This window comes from Sinocyclocheilus anshuiensis, unplaced genomic scaffold (genome assembly GCF_001515605.1).
Source record: "Sinocyclocheilus anshuiensis isolate Anshui unplaced genomic scaffold, SAMN03320099.WGS_v1.1 scaffold222, whole genome shotgun sequence".
Classification (NCBI taxonomy): Eukaryota; Metazoa; Chordata; class Actinopteri; order Cypriniformes; family Cyprinidae; genus Sinocyclocheilus; species Sinocyclocheilus anshuiensis.
This window is the reverse complement of record NW_015542408.1, coordinates 817,457-844,508: the sequence shown is the minus strand read 5'-3', so window position 1 is coordinate 844,508 and position 27,052 is coordinate 817,457. Positions and strand designations below refer to the sequence as shown.

Below are 27,052 nucleotides of genomic sequence, written 5' to 3'. Positions count from 1 at the left end.
GGAGGAGGGAGCAATACCCGCAAGCTGACAAGCCCCGCCCTTCATTTGATCTATATTTGTGCTGATTGGTCAGAGCCAGTTCAAGCCAGTCTGTGATTGGACAATTGAGACGTCGTTAATAACAGGACCAAACACAGCAAACAGTGATTGGATGAAGGGCGGGACTTATCGTGTTGGAGGAAAAAAATAATAACGCAGGAGGAAGTGTGTATGCTGGAACACTGAAGATCTCTGTAACTGGATTCATTCAAGCGGTCAATATCCATATGTCTCCGTAAGTAAATGACAAATTGATCTTAGATAGGCTACATGAATCTAATACAATTTGATTGCGAGCTCTGTTGACATTTGATTGAACATACGGATGGTATTTGGGGAATTAACAGATCGAGAATGGAGGTTGATTTCGACCCCAGGGAACTGCAGATTGAACTCAAAAATATGAAATGAATCTAATCATTTCCTGGACGTAATATTGTGTACTTTTTCTACACTGCATTGTGAACTTTGCCTTGTACAACTGGACGTTGTACTATGTCATACTTTTGGATTTATGGTTTGTAATAATAACACACCTCGAAAAGAAAAATCTATGTATCTAAGGTGTGTCTGGTGTTATTTTAGTATCGAGATACTATTTTAGTTTTTATTAATAAATGTATTCATTTGTATATTTTTTAGTTTTAAGTGTTATTAGTTTTATCTGGATATAGTTTTATTAATTTTTATTTCAGTATTATTTTAATTTACTCATTTAAATTAAACTTTAATATTTAAATAAACATTTTAAACCAAATTTCCTTGGCAGCTAGCTGAATTTAAATTATTTTTTTTATATATTTTATTATTATTATATTATTTTTATTTTATTACAGTCAATGTTTACTTCAAGTAACAAAAAAGTTTTTTTTTATGGTTTAAGTTTTAGTTAGCTATAATAACGTACTATGCCAACAGAAGTTTGACTTTGAATTGTAAATGTTTAAATGATCAAAGTCCAAATAAATTGTTGCCAGTAGTACACATTTATTGCCAGGGATTCCTGTTCGATGATAAATTTGTATAAAATGTAATTTGATTATAGGGCCTCTGGAATGTTGCTCGATGAAACTCCCCTGTTTGATCCTTCTCTGCTCCAAGAGCTGGACTGGAGCAGCAACACCGTCTCCTTCTCGCCCCCTATTTCACCCTCTCAGCCCGGAGAAGGTCTGGTCCTCCGTCCTCTCTGTACTGCTGACCTAGACCGAGGTACTGGTTACCGTTCAGCACTCTGCCCACTCATGTTCAGTTCTTCAAACAATCATGATAAACATATGTTGGTCTTTCTGCCTTTTTAGGCTTCTATAAGGTCTTATCACAGCTCACAGAGGCTGGGGATGTTACAGAAGAACAGTTCAAAGGTACTGCATGTTCCTAATGCAAATCACCCCACAGTTCTTCATCTCACAGTATAAGATACTCACTTTTTTTTTTTTTAGCAAATTTTGAACATATGAAGAAATCTGGAGACTATTATGTGATCGTGGTGGAAGACACAAACCTTGGACAAATTGTTGCCACAGCAACACTCATCATAGAGCACAAATTTATCCATGCTTGTGCAAAGGTAATTGACTTAATATTTAATTATTAGGTTTTAAATAAGTATTTTACAATTGAGCTTATTTTCTGTATTTTCATAGTGCAGTATTATAATATTTTGGGGGGTTTTGTCCCGGTAGAGGGGGCGTGTGGAAGAAGTGGTTGTGAGTGACGTATGCAGAGGGAAACAGCTTGGAAAACTGTGGGTTTGGTTTTTAGAAACACTTTTACAATAGTTTTAATCATGAGTTTCAGATAGTATATATTCATGAATACTGTATTTCTTTTAAGATATGTATCAAAACTATGTACCTTGAACATAATACTTTTGTTTTTGTGTTTTAGGTTGGTATCAACATTGACTCTCCTCAGCAAAAAATTGCAGTGCTACAAAGTAACACTGGAGTGTGCGCCGAAAAATGTGGAGTTTTATAATAAGTTTGGCTACTCCGCTTCAGATGAGACTTACATGCAGTGCCGGTTCTTTGACTGAATTCAAAAGAATCTTGAACATCACAGAATGTTTGCTTTAGAGCTCTTAATCGGTTCTATTTTCTGAGATCGGACTACCTCCAACTTGCACCTTTTTTAGCCAGCAAAAAAAAAAAAAAGAAAAACTTGATAATTTGGTGACAAGTTAAGTCACAATAACAAAATATTTTGAAATGAGCATTTTGAATTCACTATAACACAGAACAAAGTGCATATTCATGAACGTTTCTAAATGTCCGCAGTCAACATCAAGCACTTGCTTTAAAAGTTATTCAGTTTTCTATTTAAAATGTTTTCGCTTCACATAACTTGCTATAGAAACAGAAAACAGTTCAAATCATATACAGAATGTGCGGTTTACAGTCACAAGAAGAAACACTGTGGCCTGTCTAAGAGAAAAGACTAAACATTTTGTTGTATAGAAGGGCTTGCATACTTGAATGTTTTCTAATGTAAAGATTTCTATACATTTTTTTTGAGGGAAAACAAACCGTTTTCAAATATACTCTTTACAAAACTCTGAGGCATATTTCCCTTTTACTTAAAATGTTAATGCTGTGTTTTATTCTCTTTAAAATACCAAAACTCAATTCACATTTCTCATTCTCTAAGTGAGTTCTATCTATGAAAGCCGTATTGAACGGTTTTAACTTATTTTACTTTCTCTTGCAGGTACTCGTCTTCAACATAGAGATCAGAAATAGAATAAAAGTTTACGTTTATTTATTATGTTCATGTATTTTCTCAATTTTGGCTTTAGTCTTAGCCATTGGTGATAATCATTAGTTATGTGTAAAACCTAGATGAAGGAAAATAAATTATTTTAAAATACATCCTAATGCAATGAAAGCATATCTTTGTAAACTAAATGCCTTTATTTTTGTACTTTCACTGAGAGCCGGCATTCAAATGCTTGGGTCTCATCTGTCAATCAACAGCTAAACATGTGGCAGTGATGTTATTTGTGCTTTTATAACTGTTATATTTTAAAATTGATGTAAAACCATTGAATGACAAGTGGGTGAATGGATTGTAAATGTTACATTAAAAATCAGTGATAAATCTCAAGTTTATGTATTTCAATGAAACTGGATTATCGTTCTAAATCTATCCACACCCAACAGTCCTGTCATAAACGGTCATATCTTTACACCGGGGATTGATAACACTGAAAACACAAGATACAAAGTAGCCATCTTTTATTGAGCAGTGGTAAACGCATCTTTCCTTACCTCAGTCTGAATTCATTTCCCCATTTTCATCCTAGCTTTTCAAGACTGATTCATCCTACCATTTCACTTCTACGGCAGTGACAGTCCCATTCTTTGATGGAATCCTCCCTCCCAACCCAAATCCGTCCAACAAAATAACAGTAATTCAAGTATCAAAAGTGCATTATTGCAATACTGTCCCGCTGCAAATGCAAAATGCTTTAAATACTATAAAACTGCAAAAAATTTCAGTGCATATAGCTCAAAAAGGAAAAAAATATAAAATCTTCCCCAGCTCCAAGGGTCACGAGGAGCAGTCTCCCTCCCAACCCCTGTACAAATATTTACATTTTTAATCCCAATAAAAATGTAAAAAGAAAAGTCCACTGTGGTTAAGCACTTTTTTTTTTTTTTAGTAAAGCCTATCCATTTTGTGCTGCTGTAACTTGCATACTCCCGAAATCTTCATCCTCTTCTAGTGTTCGCTTTAAACTTCCTGTAGGGAAAGACGGATGATATTAGGAACGGCCACAGTATGTATAATGACGCTAGTTTCATACATTACTAAAGTAGAAATTACAGCTCTCAGTTAGTACAATTAAGCCAGTTATTTATCATCATAAATTAAAATGTACATTTATTCATCTAGCAGATGCTTTTATCCAAAGTGAGTTACTAACATAACCATTAATCAAATGGAGCCAAGAACAAAAGCAGATTCACAATGCAAAAAATAAAAAATTTGACCATAAGAGTACAAGCTATAAGCGAGAGATACAATTCTGCACTATTTCATCAAGATAAAAAAAAACAAAAAACTGAAATCTAAAACAAATGTTGTAAATGCTACAAGTGAACTGAGGCATCACAACACTATAACACTATAAATTTTGAAAACTGCTAAATATTTAACAGTATTAATTGTAAGTGTTTTTAAAGATAAATTTTGACGGCAAAGGAAATCTCAATGAGCAAATACATTTAAATATACAATACTGATAATTCAAAAAAAGAAAAAAACATCAGCTAATAACTGATGTATGGTACCAATTAGGGCTGCACGATAAATCGAAATGGAATCGTGATCACGATTCGACGGAAGCTGCGATTGTCATGCGTATCTTTCAGTGAAGCACGGTTCTGTGATCAGCAGTAAATCTCCATCCAAAGGCCAGAGGGTGCTCTCGCGCTGAAACTCCAAATACAACTCGCAGAATAAACCCAGAAAATGCCTATCGCTGCAGCTGGATAAATTCTGCTCCATCTGAAAGCACGTGATGATGATTTCCTGCTGATTACAGAACCGGCATTACTATCAAAATGCGCATGACAATCGCATTCGATTAATCGTGCAGCCCTAGTACCAATATACTACGCATCACTATTAGAAATTATTAATATATTCACAAACTGACTGTTTGGCCATAAAAGAATGTTCTCTTACCTGGCATCCCAGCTTGGATGGAGAAAGACCTGCCCAACTGAATGGGTGACATCATCTTGATGGTAAGCTTTGCAAGATATATTGCTTCATATTCCTTGATGAAAACGGAAAGAACATCCATTTATTATGTATACATGTATATAAAACAGCTATAGCACTTAATGCTGAATTAATTATTAATACTGAAATTACTTTAAAATCATACCTGTAGCTGATGAACAAAGCCTACATTGGGATTAATGCAAAATCGTCTCTCCTGTACATGACTAAACGCATCCCTGTAAGAAAGTAAATATATGACACGATCTGCAAACTTCAAGACAAACCATATTATTATGTATTCATATTTTTGGACATGTTTCTCCACTAATAATATTACCTGTATTTCACACCAAATGTCTCCATAAGGTAGGCAATAACTAAGGCAGCGCTGGGAGAAAAAAATAATGTAAAAAAAATTATAATTATTGAATTATATAAAATTAAATCAAGAGATTTTAGATATTTTATAAATGAGTAAAAATATTTTTTTTATAACCATCAAAAAAAGATGATTACGGACTTTAGTTTTAGCATACCTTCTTGATATCCCTGCATTTCCATGAACAAGTACCTTTCCTGCAACACAAAAATGTGCAAGACATTACACAAATTGGATGAGATACAATAAGTAAATAAAATTAATGTTACCGACAATGACAATCCATTTTCTTTACAAGAAACTTGTTTTTACCCAGCATCAGAACAGAGAAAGTGCTAAATATAGTATTAAAAATAGAGATCGATATGGAGAAACATTCATTACCCCCTGTCTCTAAACATCCATCAATAAATTCTTTAGTCTATAAAGAGAAAAACAGGTTATCATAATTAGATAAAAGAATCGCAGACCAAATAATGTATTAATAATATAAAATATATATATATAAAAAAAAAGGTCAGCTTACCATTTGGAAATATCTAATAATATTTTCCACAGGGTTATCTGCTATATCTAAAACAAGGTACCTACATACAAGTAAAAAAGTAAATTAGCTGTTAGAAATAGTGGAGCTTTATACTGAAGTGCCACACAGAACAAACCAGAAATCAAAATACCTAAATTTATGGGGAAAGTTTGGCTTTATAAAGTTGGCCTCAATGTCTTGTCTGACACACACAATGTGAGTTATCCCCTGCTTCTCCAGCATTGAGAGCTGAAAGAGAAGATTAATTATTACAGGAAACCCCAGGCATAGATAACTTTCATCAAGATGCCCAAGAACAGATCATCTCTACTGTACCTTACTCTTCACAGCAGCTGAATACGGGCCAAGAAACAAGCCTGGGAGGATTTCCTAAATCATTACATCAGACAGTTTTAGTAAAAGTGATCATTTGTTGAGAATGAGGTATGAATAGGGTTGGGTATCGATTGGGTTTTTTACGATACCGGTGCCAAATCGATACTTTTAAAACGGTACCGGTGCCTAAACGGTGCCTGAATCGATACTTTTTTTAAAAAGAGCCACATAAACGATGGATAACATTAAAGAACATTAAAAATATAAAAAATAAATATACATAGCATTCACATGCTCCTTGGATGCTCTCATTTCCCGAGTTGTGCTTCCCTTACTCTAAGGCTAATAAATGTATTTCACGATCTGGGTCATTATTTAATACAAAACAATATTTAATACAAAACCACACATAATGTTTCTACTGTATCTCTGTCAATCACTCTGATTTTTAGTTAAAATGAGTGAATTGACAGTGCTGTCTGTCACTGTCTTTAATCAGTTCTGTGAATTACTGTATGGTATGCCACATGCACTGTAATATGTTTTATATTAAATATTACATTTTCAAATGAAAATAGCAAAATGATCGTTATATAAAGTATGCGTTCATATGTGTTAAGGGCTAGATTTCCGCTGGAGGAAACAGCTGTGGTGTGATGAGCGGTGAATGCAACGAAAACTTTACAGTAGATGGGAAACCGATTGCTCCCTCGTGACCTTTTGTAAACTGTATTTATGACAAAGAACTGCACAGATACAGATATTATAACAATCTATCGATAAATACACACCTTGTGTCCTATGTTTGAGTCCGCTCGCGCTGTGCCGCTGCGGAATTGAAGAGCGCGCTGAAAGAAGGGGAGGAGACGAAAAGTCTGCCGCAGTTTTCATATGAAATTTAAAGAGGACTGACTCTGAGGCGATCACGAATTTGTGTACAGTTTATGGAGCTAATCGCTATAGCCCCGCTAAAAATGGCCTAGCGACGCCCATGCGTCTTACGTCCATTTCAGAGAACCAGGACAAATATTTAAATCGATCGCTCAGGCATTTAAGTAGCACCGAAATCTGGGTTCTGATTCGGTTCTAGTACATACCGGTTACATAGGGTTTCGGTACCCAACCCTAGGTATGAAATGTGTCTATTAAGATTTTGACACAACGAATATAATGTATACAAAAAAATTCTATTGAAGGTGGTGGAAAAAAATTCTCACCATTGAAAAAAATGTCTACTGAAAGTCTGTACTAACACAACAATGTACAAGTATTTACTGTACCACAAGTACTATGTCAGTACAGAAGCCATATCAACAAACAATGTGCAAAGTTTATGTTCATTATCACTCACCTGCATCTCTCTTCTCATTGTATATGCCCAGTCCTGCAGAAATGAGATTACAAATTCTGATCATCAGTTTTTACAAGCATTCTTACAGTAATAGTATTACCTCACCTATAGAATCATAAACTGCAGCACAACACAGGAATAAAACTCCTTGTTATCAGCATCTACCTACATATGATCAAGACTAGACCAATAATCGGTTTGACAGACATTTATAAACAATATTTACTTATTTTTTTCACTTAATCACTTCTGTAATTTTAGTGTTCAACTTAGACCAAAACAGAGTATGAAAGTAATGATGGACTGGAGTGGTGTGGATTATTGTGATGTTTTTATTAGCTGTTTGGTCTCTCATTCTGATGGCACCCATTCACTGCAGAGGATCCATTGGTGAGCAAGTGATGTAATACTAAATTTCTCAAAATCTGTTCTGATTAAGAAACAAACTCATCTACATCTTGGATGGCCTGAGTGTGAGTAAATTATCAGCAAATTTTCATTTTTGGGCCAACTATTCCTTTAAGTTAAAAGTCTTGGGGGTGGGAAGTATATTGTCAACTAAATGGGTTAAAATATTTTTAGTTAACTATACTCCGTATTAGTATCGTAAAGCAGGTTAGTGATGAATGATTTATTTGCAAACAAGTGTAAAAGCATACATAAAAGCAGATAAAATCGGTTATGCATATGAATTATCCGATTATTCAAATATTATCCCCAGTATCATAATAAATACTACCCATACTACTTTTACTGACTGTGCTTGTTGTCTTTTGCAATGATATATGAATGACTTTGACTTCTGAGTTGTTGTTATTCTAGTATACTGCTACTGGATGCACATGCTAACTTCTCAGAGCAACGAGTTAATTAAAGAGCTTTATTATATATTAAATATATCAGCTCAAACCGCTGTATTTATTCATGCTTTTACACACACTAGTCAAACATGTACTGCTTTGAAACAGATAGATTGAAGAATAGCTGTAATCCAGCAGTTGTTAGCACTGCGCTAATATGTTTATAACATACCTGCTGCTCTTCTTTGGCGGCGGGCAGGGACGGGAACTGGAGTTTATTACCTTCGTCCATGCTGCGAGCGGTATTCCAGCTTTCAATACTTTCACGTCCCCTTTGATGGGTTGAATATAAAGACGAACTAAGTGCAAATAAAGTAGAGTTTGTGGAGGAGCTCCGCACTCACGCACGCCATGCTGCTCCCACCCAGGGCGGTCACGTGACACGAGAGCGCCACACGTCGGGCCAAGAGTGTGCGATGTCCGTCAACGATCACGGTGCAATAAACTTCTTCTTCTTCTTATGATGTTTAATGGCGGTTGGCAAACCAGCTTTTGGTGCATATTCCGCCACCTACTGGGATGGAGTGTGAGGCGATGATATCAAGGGAAATGCTAATTAAAAAAAAATAAAAAATAAAAAAATAATAAAAACCTTCTACCTATATTTTATTATATAAATTTGTTATTTTCAGAAAATCAATAAGAGCTTTATAACCTTTATGAGAACTGTTTAACACATTCTGTAATGTCATAGAATTAATGCCGGCAGATTTTAATTCCTCTTTTAACTGTATTTTTTTCCCTTTCATATGCCCTATAGTTAATCAGCACATGCTCTACAGTTTCTGGAAGTCCACAATGATTACATTGACCAGATTCATGTCTTCCTATCATCTGGAGTGATTTTTTTGTGCAATAAACTTCTTCTTCTTCTTGGTTTTATGGCGAGTTGCAAATTTTGCGCATATCGCCACCTACTGTGCTATTATGCAATCAGGATTTTCTTTTATTATATTAGCTGTTCTGTCTCAACTCTGAAGCTCATCAAGAGTCCAGGTATCTCCACACGGAACCCCTTAAACTCCAAACCGGAACAGAACATCTTTTATATTATATTCTTTTATCTAGTCCTGTGCTATATAAAAAATAAAATAAAATCCTATATCCTGCTCTATCACTATCAAATTCATATCCCAATAAATATCCCACATCCTTATTCTTCTCACCTTTATCCTTTAGATATGCTATTAGTTCCTTCCTATCCTCACTATACTTTATACATTCATATATTGCATGCTCAATTGTTTCTTTCTCACCACAAAATTCACATAAGCCGTTAACATGTACACCAATTAAAAACAATGAACCATTCAGCCCTGAATGACCCAGTCTTAATCTAGCTATTATCCCCTCTTCCTTCCTATTCCTTCCTCTTACAATCATTGTTTACAATTCATTGTCAAAAGATTTTATATAAATGTCTTCCCTTATAATCTAAATTCCACACTCCTTGCCATTCTCTTTTAACATTCCTCTTAGTAATACTTTTAATTCCCCCTTTACCTAATGGAACATTAATATCAATTTCCTTTTTTAAAAAAAGCATTTTTAGCCAGTTCATCACTTATTTCATTCCCAACTACCCCTATATGGGCTGGAACCCAACAAAATCCTATTAAAATTCCTTTCCTTTGAATTCGCCAGATTAACATTAAAATTTAATTCATTAAATCTTCTCTAGATGACTGGTGGCTGGATAATGAAGTTAAGACAGAAGCAGAGTCTGAGCAAATCACAGCTCTGTCTGGTGTCACTTCCTCTACCCACATAAGTCCCACTATAATAGCGATCATTTCAACAGAATATATTGATAATTCAGATGATAATCTTTACTTATGAATATATCCAAGTCAGGGATATATATTCCTGCTGCTGTCATCCCCTTATCTGGGTCTTTGGACCCCAATAAACTTCAGTTTTTAGAATCGGTTTAATGCTAATATGTTGACATTAAAAACACAATATTTAGTGGTAATACAGCTCAAGGTTGGTAGAAACTATTATTGCCTTAAAATTTTCAACAACATCAATTTTAAAGTTGTCTTTGACTTAAAAATCACCTTTTAAGCATATTTAAGATTTTATTTATATATAATTCTAAACATTTTACAGCATTTTAAACCACCAAATATCACCATTTTTCCTATGTCTGTGTCTCCCATTTTGATAATGAATACAACACTTATACGAGTGATTTTTTTTTTAAGTTTTTTTTTTCACCTTGTTTGGTATATCAATAATAGTTTTCTTTAATGTATATATATTTTCCAAATATTAAATTCATAAAAAAGCAACAACAAAAAAAAAGAAGCTTTTTAGCTTGTCCCTCAAAATATTGTCCACCCTGTTATTTTCGAACTACTGGCCCTTTAAATGAAAGTTGGAAAAAGGAATTTACATCTTATCAAACAGCTGATATAATTTCCTTGGAGGGAAAACAACCAGGGAGTGTGAGTGAGAGCCTGTTTTGTTAATTGTCTGTTTTTACTGATTTTATCTTTCCAATCTGATATGGTCAACTTCAACATGTCCACGCTGTTAAAGGGAAAATGAAAAAATGTAATAGAAATTCGTATTTGTAAAAGTACCATTTTTAAAAAACATTCAATTTGTTATTTGACAGACCTTCTGTGTTTCAGACTTTAGACTTAGTGTAATAGCTAATTTTAAGTCAAAATATCCACCATGTTAAGTCAGAAAATCTAACAGGCTGTACACATTTAGTGTACATAGTGACAGTGACAGCAATTGATGTTTAAGTTGAAGAAGTAGTGTATTTAAACTTTTATTACATTTTAAATATTCATAAATCTTTCAAACTATTGTTCATTTGTCCCTAACAGGGTGGACATTTTTGGTCCTCCTCATTTAATTTGGCTCATAATTGCTTAAATGTATATACCCAAGGTTGTATATTACATATTTATATACCAAAATTATTTTTCACATGTTTTACAGCTCCCTTGCATGATTTCACAATAATTAATTTAAAAAAATGTGTTTAATTTTTTTAAGTGTTATGATGTCCAAAAGGCACTGAATCCCAGGAATGACCTATACTGGTATTTCTTTCAGGAAATAGAAACCTGGTTGTTCTAGCTACATAATGTTGATATCTCATTCAACTCTGCATTATACCATATACATCAAAAATACAACATTCATTCATTTGGCTGTTTGCATAATTTAACCAATTCAACCAATAACAAAATTTCAACTACTGGTATTTATTTTTAGGAAAAACAGATATAACTTTTTATACATTTATACATGAAATACAACTATTATTATTTTCATTGTTGCTGTTTTATACAGTATTTACAAGGAAGAAGATTACAACGTGAGGTCCAGCTTACAATTTGTGCAAACTTGGGATGCCAGTGATTTCAACACTGGCAATTATAGTCTTATCTATCTTCGGTGGGTGTCGATGAGTCTGTTTGGACACTGTCCGGGCTCTCAGCACGATACATCAAGTAATTCAGTCCCTCATTGCTGAGCACAGGAGACAGTCCAGTTTCCAGGTCTTCATCTTCATCCACACCAGTGCAGACCTCCTCTTCTAAAGAAACCAGCACATACAGTTACCATAAGAGGTGCATCTAGTAATGAGTCAAAAATCTGTGCACAAATCTGTACATTTGATTCATATTTTTATATTTTATAGGAAGAAATTAAGATCATACCATCTTCTTGGTAGGCTTGGTTCACATGACCTGCTGCTCCGTTCTGGTTTGCTCTTTTATCCGCCTCATAATCTCTCATTTTACTCAGGGTTTCCTCAAGATACTGAAAGTTTGGCCTCTCAGTTGGTTCTTTGCTCCAGCAGCTCATCATCAGATTATACCTAAAAAGCAGTAATAACATCCATGTTCATTCAAAGTAAATATTATATCTTTGTCTTCACATTCAATCAATTTATAACAAGTATTCGTTGAAATAATCTACTAATATCACTTACAATCTCTGTGGACACCCTGCTGGCGAAGGCAGTCGCGCACCTGTACTAATATGGCTTAAGACTTCATGGTTGGTGTATGTGGGATATGGTAGCTTTCCTAATGTCATAATCTCCCATAAGAGCACACCAAATGCCCTGAAATGTGCAAATTATAAGAAAATGAGCAGTTCTTAAAAGAACCTTTTTTTGGAGTGTGAAGATTTTTTTTTAATAATCTAAAGAACCCTTTCCAATATAACTCATTCATTGTGCAATGGAAAGGTTCCATGGATGTTAAAGGTTTTTCATGAAACCATATATGCAAATATAGAACAATTTATTTTCCAAGAGTGTATGGCAACAAGAAGACTCATGATACTGACCAGACATCAGAATATTTATTGAAAATCCCATCTGTTAAGCTTTCTGGTGACATCCAGCGAACAGGAAGCAGACCTTCACCCTTCTTCCTGTAGTAGTCGTTCTTATACACGTCACGGGCCAATCCGAAATCTCCTATTTTAACAACCCTTTCTGGGTCTGTGTAGCTTCTCACCGACACCAGACAGTTCCTTGCAGCAATATCCCTGTGCATATTAAATATAGTTTAATTTAGATGCATTAACATTTACACATTCCGCAGGCACTTTTATCCAAAGTGATTTACACTGCATTCCAGGTGTACATTTCATATGTTAACGCATTCCCTGGGAATCAAAAACATGACACTGGCATTGTGAGCATTAGCATGAGCACATCTTTACCTATGAACAAAGTGCATCCTTTCTAAATAAGCACATCCTGTGGCAACAGCCCAACTGATGTCCAGGAGGCCGGTGAGGTTCAGTAGCTCTTTATGGCTCTATGAGACATAAGAACATGTGAGTGCTAGTCAGTAAGAAAAGCACCTCATACATTAAAACAAAGCCTCACAGCTGTAGGACGAGCTCCTCTCAGGTAAGAACGAAGGTCTCCTCCTTCCATCAGCTCCAGAATGAGGTAATGTGGCTCGTTTAGCAGACACACTCCAAGCAAACGCAGGATGTTAGGATGATTGAACTGGCTGGATAGCAACAAACACAAAACACAGCATGATTAATCTGCTCCAAAGTCATAGTAAAGGCATTTTTGTTACACCATACTTCTATTTCAAATAAATGCTGCCCCTTTGAACTTTCTGTTATTCAAAGAGTCCTGAAAACATTGTATCACGGTTTCTGCAAAAATATTAAGCAGCACTACTGTTTTCAATGATTATAATAAAAAGAAAAGAATGATTTCTGAAGGATCATGTGACACTGAAGACTGGAGTAATGATGCTGAAAAATCATTTTAAAATATATTGCAATAGAAACAGTTGTTTTAAATTGTAATAATACTGTATTTTTGATCAAACAAATGCAGCCTTGCTAATATGAGACCTCTTTAAAAAAAAATGAAATACTCTCACTGAACCCAAACTTTTGAAAAGAAATAAATAGTAGTTTACAGCAGAGAGCCATCTCAGTAAAGGTTCCTTTTATACTTTATTTTCTCCCACAACACTAATTAACAACAAACCCCATGACAAACATTGCCATTTGCTCTAGGCCAGGGGGCCTCATCATCATTTGTTTTGCCCCATTGTTCCCTATTATAATCATATTTTTAGTGTGATGCTGAGAGCAAACATGTCTTTTACCTCATCAAACAGGCTTCTTTTAAGAATTCAGTTTTGTCATAGTCACTGGCATCTTTTCGTAGTGTCTGTGAAACATTTTATAATCACAATCTGTAATTGTTGTAGTCACTGTGGAAGTATATGAGAAATCATGTTAGTATACAGGCTTTATATGTATACCTTGACAGCCACTCTCCTCTCCGGCACAACTTCAGTGATTTTGCTGCCAACTGTAACTCCTTCATAAACTTCTCCAAAAGCACCACTACCCAACAACCTCTGAAGCTTCAGACAGTCTCTAGGAAACACAGGAAGTGACTCGATCTCTCCTTGGGCGGGTATGCTACTGGGAAATGTGGGAAAGTTGTTTAAATATCAACATATTTTGTGGTTTATAGATGCAACAAAATCACATTGAAATGAAGCCTTAGTTTGTAAACAATGTTCCTGTGTACCTGATAGCATAGCAGGCATTTCCAAGACCAACTGAACCTCGGATATACTCCAACTCTACATCTGGATGGACGTGTGCACCTCTTTGTGTAACTGTCCCATGATCCTTTTTCTTATGGCGTCTGTGCCAAACTACATCAAAACAGCAGGGGAAGCAAATGTTGTGCTTTCAAATCCTCTCATTAGTTTTAATATGAGGATGAAACAGACTTCTACAAAAGGAACTGTGTCATTTGTGTACTTACTGACTGCGGCGAGGATGAGAATAATCAGTGTAATACAGGCAGCGATCGATACAATCACAATAATCAATGTCATGTCAGCGTCTAATGAAGTACCTGCTGGGTGACAACCAGAGAGCAATTAAAGGAATAGTTCAGCTAGAAAAGAAAATATGCTGAAAATGTACTCACCCTCAACCATCCAAGATGTAGATGTAGTTCATAGACTTCATCTGAACAGATTTGAAGAAATGTAGCATTACATCACTTGCTCAGCAATGGATCCTGTGCAGTGAATGGGTGCCGTCAGAATGAGAGTCCAAACAGCCGATAAAAACATCACAATAATCCACAAGTAATCCACACGACTCCAGTCCATCAATTAACGTCTTGTGAAGTGAAAAGATACGTGTTTGTATGAAAAAATCCATTATTGCTATGTTTTAACATATTTCTGGCCAAAATATGAGTCCATCATCCATGGAGATGCATTGAAAAAGTCCATCACCTGTTGCCCTCTTACATCAAAATCCTCAGACATTTTTGTTTAGAACTGTTTTGGACTGTTTACGCTTGTAAACAGTGCTTGATCTGTACATTTTTCAAGACAAGACAACCTTTTCACTGGAGAAAAAAAACTATTATGTATTACTTGTGAATTATTGTGATGCTTTTTTCAGACTCTCATTCTGACGGCACCCATACACTGCAGAATGGTGAGCAAGTGATGCACTGCTAAATTTCTCCAAATCTGCTCCGATGAAGAAACAAACTCATCTACCCATCTTGGATGGCCCGAGGTTGAGAAAATTTTCAGCAAATTTTTCAAACTATTTAAAGTGACTTTTTTTAGATAGCACAATAAAATACACATAGAGAGCAAAACAGTACACGTTCATTAAAATGGACGCATTTTTGTTTTCTTAAATCAGCTGCTTTTTATGTTTACTTTTTTTTTTGTTATATTTATATTTAATGATTAATGTAGGATTCTTACCTGGAGTAATCAGAGTTGTTTGTGTTGATTCCCCTTTACCCCAATACGAAAAAGGGGTTATGGTGATGTTTAATTTGGTTCCTGGTTTGAATCTTGTGATATTCATGACTGTTTCAGAAAACGTGTTAAGAGGATGACAATATCTGGTGGGGACCTGCAGAAATATGTTGGAAATACACCATCAGTGTTTTTTCTTTTTACCAAAAAAAAAAAAAAAACTGTCAAAATTGTTTTTTTTTATTTAAATAACTTAAGGTGGATTTATATTCTCTAGTTTAAAATAATCGTAAAAAAAGATGTAGTACATTTTGAAGCTGTTCCACATTTCTCCACAGTTCCTTAGACACCACACAATAAAGCACTTCCCCGTAGTCAATATTGCTGGGTTCCCAGTGTATCTGGATAAATGTGGCATTCCCTTCAAGAACAATTTTGGAAACTGCAGGTGGAATAACTATAGGAGGAGATACGAATCCATCTGGAAAACAAACACAAAAACACATACAAAGTGACTTTTAAGAACACTTGAATAAGAGCAATATAAAACACGTTAACACAGTGCTGACCTGGAAAAGGTTTCAGCATTTGCTGTACAACAGAAAAAGCTGTCAGTGTTTTGCTGGAAGACATAAGGACACTGGTGTTTTGCTTCAACTCCTGAATCCTGAGCTGTTTGTTCTCATCCAACCAAACAAGTCGTCCGCTGAAGTAGCCCACTTGATGATCTCTGATTTGAGATGTTGTCCATCTTGCAAATTCTACCGCTTTAGACTTCTGCATCCTTTATAGGTTAATAGAATTTATGCAAATCATAAAAAAAAAACATTTATTCAATAAGGAAATGTTATTACGAGCCAAACTGGTCACTGACCATAGCATTCATTAATGAGATCTATCTGTTAAACATTTGTATATTTACCTACCTGTCACCACTGATGTTCACTCTGTAAAGATTTATAAGGGAGCCGTCCTGCACCAGCCAATACAGATTTCCTTCAATAATGTTCAAAGTGATACCGGCAACCTATAATCAGAGTGTGTGAAATATTTATACTGTTTAAAAGGGTCAGTGTTTTCAACACTGACAATAATAAGAAATGTTTCTTAAGCATCAAATCAGCATATTAAAAGATCATGCGACTCCGAAGACTGGAGTAATGATGCTGAAAATGTACCTTTGACATCACAGGAATAAGTTACCTTTTAAAATACCCCAAGATCCCAAAGCTTTGAATGTTAGCGTATTTGATGTTTTATGTGTATATTTATGTCCTCACCTCTTTCCCAGAGAACACACTCAGTTTTTCCAGGAGTTGGTAGTCTTCTCCATCCAATCTACAGCCTTCTACTGATATTTCAGTGGTCCAGTAGATGGCAGCATTCAATGAATCAACCACCAAACTGAGAATCTTCTGCTCTGCTTGGAGAAATATCTCAACCCCATGACCAGATACAGACCCTCGGCATATCTGATAAGAGATGCAAGATATCTCTGAATTAGTTGCTACTGCCACATATATCAGTTTTCATTCATTCAAGCATTATTTAATATAAATACATACTTGATTTGTGTTGCAGCTCCAGTATAGATACTGTCCCAGCCAGTCAAAGGCCAGTGCTTCAGCATTCATGAGTGATGGCATTGTCATCACACTCAACGACTGATTACCCAGATCAATCCAGTTAATGTGACCTGAACTGTTAGTCCAGTAGATTGTGGAACTATACCAGTCCATATCTGTTCATGAAGAAAGGACAACATGCTATATACCTTGTTATATAGTGAGAAGCATTGTAAAATATACAATCAGATGCAAAATAATGTTATAGCTATTTTTTTTATTTTTTTATTTTGCATTATATTACAAAAATTTGGGATCAGTAAGATTTGTAATGTTTTTTAATGGAGTCTCTTGTGCTCATCAAAGCTGTATTTATTTGATCAAAAATACAGAAAAAACTGTAATATTGTGAGATATTATTTCAATTTCTAATATTGGTTTTCTGTTTTAATATACTTTAAAATATAATTTATTTCTGTGATCACAGCTGAATTTTCAGCATCATTACTCCAGTCTTCAGTGTGACATGTTCCTTCAGAAATCATTCTAATATGCTGATTTATTATCAGTGCTGGAAACAGTTGTGCTGCTTCATTTATTTATTTTTTTTGGAAACTGTGATACTCTTTTTCTGGATTATTTTATGAAATAAAAAGTTAAAAAGCAATGCAAAAAACAGCATTTATTTAAAATTAAAATCTTTTCTAACAATAGGAGTCTTTACTATCACTTTTTGTCCATTTAACACATCTTTGCTGAATAAAAGTATTCATTACTTTCAAAAAAAGAAAGAAAAAAATGTACTGACTCCAAACTTTTGAACGGCATTGTATATTGTAACACAAGATTTCCATTTTGAATAAATGCTGTTTTTTTATTTTATATTCATAAAAGAATACTGAAAAAATGAACATAGGTTCCAAAAAACATGAAGCAGCACAACTGTTTCCAACACTGATAATAAATCAGCATATTAGAATGATTTCTGAAGGATCATGTGACACTGAAGACTGGAGTAATGATGCTGAAAATTCAGCTTTGCATCACAGGAATAAATTATATTTTAAAGTATATTAAAATAGAAACTGTTATTTTAAATTGCAATAATATTTCACAAAATAACAGGGTTTTTTCTGTATTTTTGATCAAATAAATACAGCACAAGAATCTTCGGTAAAAAATATTAAAAATCTTACTGATCCCAAACTTTTGAACGGTAGTGTAACTAAAATATCTAAACAAGTGCAATGCATTTTAAAGAAATCATTCCAGTGCTTGTGTTAGTAATTTATTTATTTATTTTAAAGAAATGAATACCTTTATTCAACAAGGATGCATTAAATTGATAAAAGTGACCGTAACAACACATAATGTTACAAAAGATTTATATTTCAAATAAAACTTTAAATAATTTTAACATTATTACATTTTAAAATATAGTAAAATAGAAAAGTTCTTTTACATTTTAATATTATTTTACAACATTACTGTTTTTACTGTATTTTTTATCAAATAAATGCAGCCTTGGTGAGCACAAGAGACTTTAAGAAAAAACAAAAAAACTTTTGAACAGTAGTATATATCTCAAGCACACATTTCAATCAAAACACTTCACAATATGTTTATTAGGTTTCAAAATATGAAAGAATAAAATGAAGGCAAAAAGCCTTGGAAACTTTCTGGTTGTCAAACTTTATGGAATATGTTTATTGTTAATATAATGAACTACACCTGTGGTTATTCTGCTTGGGATACTTGTGTGGGACCAGTAGGTAAAAAACAAAAATAATCAAAAAGTTCCTCAGGAAGTGAAGTTAGACCTGAGAGGCGCTAATAGCACAATTTGTTTGCTGATGCCACTTGGTCCGATATTTTTGTATTGAATACAGTGAAAATCGATTTTTTTTTAGTTTGACTTAATGTAAATACCTTTTAGAGTCACTGTTATGTTCTATATATGATCTCTCTGGATTCTTACCTTTTACATCTCCAATATAAGACACCATTTGTTCCACAAATTCAATGCTATCCAAATCTTGCTTCCATATGTCATCCTCACTGGCAGCAGCAATATATGGGGGCTCATCGGCTGAGAAAAAAGACGACTTTTTAATAGTAGCCAGTTTATAAACATTAAGGTAAATGATAAAATGAATAAATATAATCACCAGGCTGGAGACTTGTTCCTTCATATGAGACTGATTTGGAGCATCCACCAGGGGAACAAGCCCTGAGAGTGACGCTGTACTGCTGTGAACTCTCCAGATCCGAGACTGTTGCATGCGTGCCAGTTAGGCCACTAAAATTCATCACCAATAACCCATTCATCGAGCAGTTTATAGCATAAGTCCAATTTTGCCAGGCAGATGGACCTGCGAGGAACAAAACTGAATTTATTTAATGGACAACATGTGCAATTTTATAGGTTAGCAAAATGAAACCTAAACCAATAAACCTGGCTTCAATAAACGAATGACAACAATTCTGAAAATAGTCTCCTACTAATAAAACAATCCAAAAGTGTCATTAACTGGATATCACTCACTTGCTCCAATCATATTTTCAGGTTTATCCCAATAAACGTTGGCTTTATCTGATCCAAACAGGACTTGAAGTTGTCTTGGCCTTCTTGGCACAGGATAAGGTTGCACAGATGCACTAAAGTAGCATAGATTTCCAAAGCCGTCATTTTGACTATGGATCACATCACAGTCCATAGCGAATTCATTAAAGGTGGCCACTTGACTCTGGCCAACTTGTTTATACAGTGCATAACCATTGGTGAGCATGAAGAAATCATCCTCATAAACAATGCTGTTTGCTTCAAAGTTAATGTTAGTGTAGAGCGTAATGGGAAATAATCCATCCACAGATGTGGCATTGAGCATTTGATCACTTCTGTCGTGATAAACAAGTCTCTTGTTGGGGAAACTGACCACAAAGTTGGAGACAGAAGGTGTTTTTACGACATGAATTATCTCATGTTGTTGGCCAGAGACGTCTGGAAGACAGCTACGATATATTCCACTGCTCAGCAACAAGAAAAGCCATCTGACAAACACAATTTTTCAATTGTATTAAATTACACTTCACATAAATTAGTCAAACTAACAAAATATTTAAACTAAAATCTTTAATGTCTCTAATGGAGCAATAAATAAATAAGTAATAATAAATATTACAGTATCATATTTGTAATAATATGATAAAAATACTGTAATGCTGATGGTTTACACAATGGTTTATAGCTTTATATAAAAGCAGAGACGGTGCTTAACCAAACAGTTTTTAATCATGTTTATGACACTCACCCATTATATGGATCTGCAATTATATTTACAGCGTCACTGGAGAGGTTGAGATTTATATCCACTGGAAAAGAACAGTCATCTAATCCACAATAGTAGACCTGCTTTTTATTTTTGTGGGAAAGAACGTACAATGACATTATTTACATGAAAAAAAGTATTAATCTTTCTTGATGGCATCTGTTGCGTTTTGACTTGCCCTTTAAGAAATAGTTCACCCAAAAATTTAAATTTGCTTAAAAATGTACTCACCCTCAGGCCATCCAAGATGTAGATGAGTTTGTTTCTTCATCGGAACAGATTTGGAGAAATTTAGCAAGAAGCTGTGTATTTGTAAGAAACAAATCCATCATAAAAGTTTTTACCTTACCTCATTGCTTCTGTCTGTAATCCATAATAATGTTTCCTCCAGTGAAAAAGTCAATTTTTGTCCTCTCACATTAGAATCCACTTACATATTTGTTTAGAACTGTTTTCACCTGTAAAGAGTGCTTGATCTGTGCATATTTCTCTCCTGATTTAGATGAGATGACTTTTTCAGTGGAGAAAGCATGTTATGGATAGAGAACATGTATTTTATCTGAAAGCAACATGTTGAAGTTAAAAACATATTAAGGATGGTTTTGTTTAATACAAACAGGCAGCTTTTCACTTCACCAGACATTAATTGATGGACTGGAGTGGTGTGGATTACTTGTGGAAAATGCTGCAAAAAAAAATTTCTTGCGCTTGAAACACGATTTACACCTTTACAAAGCTTCTCTTGCGCATGCAAATTAAATTTACGCTTACAGTCTTATGTACACTTCCACAACTCTTACCCTGCGTATGCAAATCTTTTTGACGTCATTCTACCTTCATAGATTATTGTGATGTTTTTATCAGCTGTTTGGACTCTCATTCTGACGGCACCCATTCACTGCAGAGGATCCACTGATCCATTTCTCTAAATCTGTTCCGATGAATAAACAAACTCAACTCATCTTGGATGGCCTGAGTGTGAGTAAATTTTCAGCCAATTTTCATTTTTGAGTGAACACAAACAAAAAACATTTACAGTAATGCACTTACAATAAAAGTCTATAGGGCAAGGCATTCCAGAATATTTCCATATTGTTATTAAAGTGGTTTTGTTAATTGTTCGGTACAAAAACACATGATGTTTGACCTTCAAAGTTGTCTAAGTGATCATTTTAGTCCCCTAATTAATGGTAAATACACACCCTACCACTGGACACATAGTAAATCCTCTCATAAAGCCAGTCTACAGTCAGTGCTGTGACCTCCAGCGGGGCAGAGTGCAGAAGCTTGAGATCTGAATGGTCGATGAGATTTCCAGCCCCTTTCACCCAAATACGAGTGCCTTCAGAGAAATAGATGCGGTTGGAACTGTAGTGCACTGCCACCCCTGAAAAAAACCATAAGAGAAAAGATGTCAGAAATCAAGGACCATCTACAACAAAAGGTACATCTTGTTGCTCAAAGGTTGCTCTTTCAAACGTACTGTAAGTATCAACTTTGTCTCAAAAATTTCTAAAGTCCTAACATTCCTTACAATAAATGAACATGCTAACTGCTGGCATAAAGTATGGAGCTATAAAAAATAATGTGTGTGGTAGGCCTATAACTTGGTCTTGGGAATTCATTACTGGGGTTTTTTTCTTAGGAGACAATTTTGCTCTCCATTTAATCTTCTTACTGTCTAAGAGAAACAACTGAGATATTGAAGTACTCTCATTTGTGATTTCTCTGTCCTGTGGGAACTCTTATGTGGTGGAAATGTTTTATATTTATTGATTTGAGGAAGAACGGACCTGTGATGTTGCTCTCGATTAGACTGTCTGAGAGACATTGTGCTGTAGTGAAGAAATCGGCATCCTCTTCTCTCATCCTTAATGAGTTCCATCTGGATGCAAAGACCCACCGGCCTCCATTCTGCTCTGAAAGTCATCACAGATGGAGCAATAAGATTATTGTTTATTTCAAGGCATTGCAAACACAATGCATTGAGAAATATTAGCAGAATGCTGAAGTACTGTTGATTTCATCAAGTAGGACAAGTTTTTGGATCAGCAACCTCAGATTTTAGGTTAGGTTTAATGGCAACTGACATGGTTTTGCATTGTTGATGTCAATATTTCTGAAGTTTGAGGCTCGTATGATTTTTTTTGTTTTTGAAAAAAGTGTCTTATTCTCACCATGGCTGCATTTTTTAAATAAAAAATTCAGTAAAAACTAAAATATTGTCAACTATTTTTATAATTTAAATAACTATTTTAATATACTTTAAAATGTTATTTATTCCTGTGATGGTAAAGCTGAATTTCCAGCATCATTACTCCAGTCTTTAGTGTCACATGATCCTTCAGAAATCATTCTAATATGCTGATTTTCTGCTTAAAAAACATTTCTTATTAATATTGAAATAAATTGTGCTGCTTAATATTTTTGTTGAAACTGTGATACTTTTTTCAGGATTCTTTGATGAACACAAAGTTAAAAAATATGAAACAGAACTCTTTCATAACATTAAAAATGTCTCTACTGTGACTTTTGCTCAGTTTAATGAATAATAGCATTTCTTTTTCTCAAAAGTCTTATAGTGCCCTACATTTTGAATGGATTATACAGTATATTTACAATGAAATTATAATGTATTATTATTATTATACAAATTATTAAAAAATATAGAATTGAATATAATACACAAATCTGCAGAAATAAAATAACACTAAAATATTTTAGAACACAGTTCTGTCAGCAAAAGCAATATTGTTCTAGAACCAACAAACGATCCAGGAACATGTTCTACTTGGCAAATTAGGGTCATTTTTGTAGGATAGAGAAAAAGTTTCACTGTGAGCTTAAACTAACCAACTTGTGCTGGTGTTGTTATGCTGGCTTCAGCGATTGAACCCTGGCCCTCTTCATTTACAGCAGCTACAGAGATCCTGTATGAGATGCAGTCAGTCCAATCAATATTATATGTCAACAAAAAATAATAACGTGAGATTAGTACAGTGTAAAAATGAACAATGTATACACTGAATACATGAAATAATGCATTCTATATTGCATAAAATTGCAGAAATATAAAAATGGGAAGACTTTGTATGTATACTACCTATATGTAGTGTTATGGAATGTCGGGTAGAATGTATTGAAGAATACATTTCCTCCAGTTGCTACACTGATGACGTGTTTGTTGGATGTGAGATTGAGGTTGAAGCCCAAGACGGGTCCTCCTGGTTTTTCAGGTAGAGACCAGCGAACCTCCACACTCTCTCCAGACACGCTCTCAATACTCTCAATGGATGGGCTGGAGGCCACTTTTTGGAAGGGAAACACATTAAACAGCTTCAAACAACTGATTTTGAAACATAATGTAAAAAGACTGTTGATTTAACCTACGTCCAAATGGTCTTGTTTGGTACCAAGGGCTCGCTGGAGAGCAAGCGTGTGTTTCTGCAATCAGGGCCCAGACCCTGAATTTATAGCAGGTGAAAGGTTCCAACTGTTTGACGGTGTATGTTGATTCTGTCACATTCTATGAGGAAAAAAGAAAATTGTAAAGTCTTTTGCAAAAATGTCAAGAAATGTTCGGGTGATAATTAATTCCAAAATTAACATTTACTTTGTAGCTTACTGTAATGTGAAAAATCTCATATTATCAAAAAATATACAAATAATTATAATAATTTATATTATTATATATTATTTAAATGGTAAGTGAATTAAATTGGTACAACTGCTGTTCAAAAGTCCAATAAAAAATGGATACTTTTATTCAGTAATGATGCATAAACTGATCAAAAGTGACAGTAAAGACATTTATAATGTTGCAAAATATTTTTATTTCAAACACAAATGCTGTTCTTTGTATTTATCAAAAGTTACCATGGTTTCCACATAAATATTAAGCAGCACAACTGTTTTCAACATTGATAATAATAAGAAATGTTTCCTGAAAACCAAATCATCATATTAGAATGATTTCTGAAGGATCACGTGACACTGAAGACTGGAGTAATGATGCTGAAAATGCAGCTTTGCATCACAGGAATAAATTACATTTTAAATTATAATAATATTTCACAATATTACTGTTTTACTGCATTTTGATCAAATGAATTCAGCCTTGGTGAGCAAAAACATTAAAAAGTCTTACTGATTTTGATGGTAGTGTATATTTGTAAAGTACAACTGTAATTATACATCACGGTAATATCTTTATACTGAATTGGATTTAAGCTTATTTTATTGATTTAAAAAAGCATTGTTTTTGCATACAGTAATATGAGATTTGGGAGAAATGTGTTTGAAAATGTGTTTGAACATCCTAGTTACTAGTCATTAAAATAACCTTAATTTTTTTTAAACCTTAAAAAAATATATTGTGCTTTCGTTTTAATTTTTTAAAACTGAATATGACCTGGAAATTACTTGTACCCAAATGCATATTGCTGAATTTCACTCAATAATTTAGGATGTACAAATGCACCAAAAGTCAGTGGAATTTAATCAGCAACATATATAAACATAAAGTCATCCAGTACCTCTGCTTGTGCCCAAATCCCAGACAGACTAGGACCGGTCCACTGAAGAATATACACCACATCAGACTGATTCAGAGGCTCCCAGGTCAAAGTTATGTTATGAGATCCGATCCAGGATGCATAGGGTGCTGCGAGCTGACATGCAACATCTGGACAGGTAGAACATAAACGTTTGTAAACCAATCAGTAAACAGACACCGAAGTGAAAGAAGCGAATAAATTGTAAACTTGATTACAAAATCCTTGGCAGTAGTCCTACTCACTTTGGCAAATGGCATCCGTACACTGTCTGAAGCCACTTTTGGCTGTCTAGAATTACAATATTTTAGACATTAGCTCAACTAAATGAGAAAAAAAATCAACTCATCTTAAAATCATTCATCTTAAAAGTCTTACCATGGGGTGCACTGAGGCATCAAGAAGCCATTTGTCACATGATGAAGCTTTGAGAGAAATAAGCAGAAATAGTAGCGCTGACAGAAACTGTAAACCCGTAATTTCCTTCCTTTTCCAACAAATCTTTTCCATTTCACATGCACCGAACTTCTGGATTCAAAACACACCCTGCACAGAAAAACAGTGTTAACGTTTACATAACAGTAGCGGATTTCCCCAAAGACTTAATTATCGATCTGTAACACGCAACCATGGCAAGACACTGGCCCTTTAACAGTCCCTCAAAGTTTGTGGTCACCTGTTCCGTGTGGCTCAGGTGTGTCTGACCAGAAACCAGACGGAAACAGGCGTTTCGTAAGAAGACTCTCGAAGTATGTGTCATATATAACCATGCAAACAGATTAAGCAGACTGAACTATGGTCACTTGGTTGTAAAGTGTAGAAGTTCTTATCTGTACAGTTTACAGCTGTCATAGATTCAAGGCAGTGTTGTGTTTATTTAATGGTTAAAATGTAATTGCTATCAGTTTCAATGAAGGAAAAGTGTGAATTTGATCAATAACAAAGTGCTCACTATAGTATGTAAAGGTATTTAGTGTCAGATTCAGCATATCTAAGATAATGTACATAACCATCCAGACAGTTTTAGATTGAGAATGGCAAGAGTAAACAGCAAGAGGTTCATTCAGCTGAAAAAAATAGACCTTAGTCAGGTTAGATGCCATTTTGAATTTAACACAGATGGCTGTGAGGGAAAAATGTAGTCTTTAAAATGGCACGCACAGTATGAAGGTCCCAGATCATGTTATTTTCGCCATCTTTCAAAACAGTTTTATTGAGTTTTTGTTGACTGAAAGCTTGTTTCAGAAAGACATTTTATCAGCTAAACTGTCAGTATGTTGTTAAACAACATACTGTACTTCTATCCGTCACAGCCTCGATTTCATTCCTGTCAAAAATTAAACCTGAATAAGGTCAACTGGTATCCTATAACTATCAATATCATCTGCAGTGTTGGGAAGGTTACTTTGGAAATGTAATAGGTTGCAGATTACAAGTTACCCTACTTAAAATGTAATAAGTAGTGTCACTTTTCAATTACTTTATTAAAGTAATGTAACTGATTACATTTGATTACTTTTCTAAATTTCTAATGTTTTCAACTGTTTATCATTTTCAAACATGTAAACCAGGCAGGGTAAACCTTACAGTAGTACTCAACACTGATTACTTTCACACTTTCGAAATCCTTCATCACTTGAATTAAGATTTTATTTCAATTTTAAAGTATACATTGGATGCAAAAATTACTTTTACATGGTGTTTGCATATAAATGTATCTTAGCAGTGTGTGGACACAACCACCCTACAATGATAAAAATTAATTCACTCCCTTTTTAAATCCCCCAAAATCCTAAACAGTCTCAATTATCAAGCCGTTTAGATTTTCTGAGCAGTATGTTGTCATATTGTTCAGGCCCCGCCCACAACCGCTGATGTATTGTCTAATATTAGCATGTTTTCTCCCTCAGCCAGTTGTACGAAGTACATCATTTTCTTGTCTATCTATATACACACATTAATAAGAAATATTAAAGTTACATTTTCCTTGAATATTCTGTAATGAAGGAGATCCCAGTAATCTGACAGAAGTTGTGTAATGGCTCCATTAAACAGACATCTGCTCAGGGGGCCAGTGGAAGAGCCTCTTTTCCTTATAATGGAGGAAGAGGATGA

General features: G+C 34.5%; 3 protein-coding genes across 3 annotated transcripts; 1 reads left to right on the top strand and 2 right to left on the bottom strand.

Moving 5' to 3' along the window:
- The first annotated feature begins 166 nt into the window (after positions 1–166).
- On the top strand, positions 167–3,141 carry LOC107693128 (glucosamine 6-phosphate N-acetyltransferase-like). Its single transcript, XM_016492393.1, has 6 exons — positions 167–274; positions 1,085–1,248; positions 1,338–1,400; positions 1,479–1,606; positions 1,722–1,783; positions 1,927–3,141. Exons 1-6 carry the CDS (start codon positions 267–269, stop codon positions 2,072–2,074), a joined length of 573 nt encoding a protein of 190 aa, XP_016347879.1. The 5' UTR covers positions 167–266; the 3' UTR covers positions 2,075–3,141.
- Positions 3,142–3,347: 206 nt separating this feature from the next.
- LOC107693126 (serine/threonine/tyrosine-interacting protein A-like) lies at positions 3,348–8,639 on the bottom strand. Its single transcript, XM_016492392.1, has 11 exons — positions 8,395–8,639; positions 7,363–7,395; positions 6,012–6,065; positions 5,827–5,924; positions 5,676–5,736; positions 5,534–5,570; positions 5,307–5,346; positions 5,108–5,158; positions 4,934–5,006; positions 4,729–4,822; positions 3,348–3,780 (listed from the first exon to the last, which is right to left on the bottom strand). Exons 1-11 carry the CDS (start codon positions 8,452–8,454, stop codon positions 3,707–3,709), a joined length of 675 nt encoding a protein of 224 aa, XP_016347878.1. The 5' UTR covers positions 8,455–8,639; the 3' UTR covers positions 3,348–3,706.
- Positions 8,640–11,532: 2,893 nt separating this feature from the next.
- LOC107693086 (proto-oncogene tyrosine-protein kinase ROS-like) lies at positions 11,533–25,661 on the bottom strand. The gene is made up of 28 exons (XM_016492331.1): positions 25,316–25,661; positions 25,183–25,228; positions 24,920–25,068; positions 23,775–23,910; positions 23,488–23,692; positions 23,238–23,314; positions 22,178–22,303; positions 21,587–21,771; positions 20,367–20,464; positions 19,601–20,106; positions 19,224–19,427; positions 19,034–19,144; positions 17,056–17,231; positions 16,771–16,962; positions 16,417–16,517; positions 16,060–16,274; positions 15,799–15,971; positions 15,494–15,647; positions 14,521–14,616; positions 14,278–14,407; positions 14,003–14,168; positions 13,844–13,908; positions 13,096–13,225; positions 12,927–13,024; positions 12,546–12,749; positions 12,184–12,318; positions 11,909–12,069; positions 11,533–11,784 (listed from the first exon to the last, which is right to left on the bottom strand). The coding sequence occupies exons 1-28, from the start codon at positions 25,445–25,447 to the stop codon at positions 11,630–11,632; spliced, it is 4,326 nt and encodes a 1,441-aa protein (XP_016347817.1). The 5' UTR covers positions 25,448–25,661; the 3' UTR covers positions 11,533–11,629.
- Positions 25,662–27,052: the final 1,391 nt, after the last annotated feature.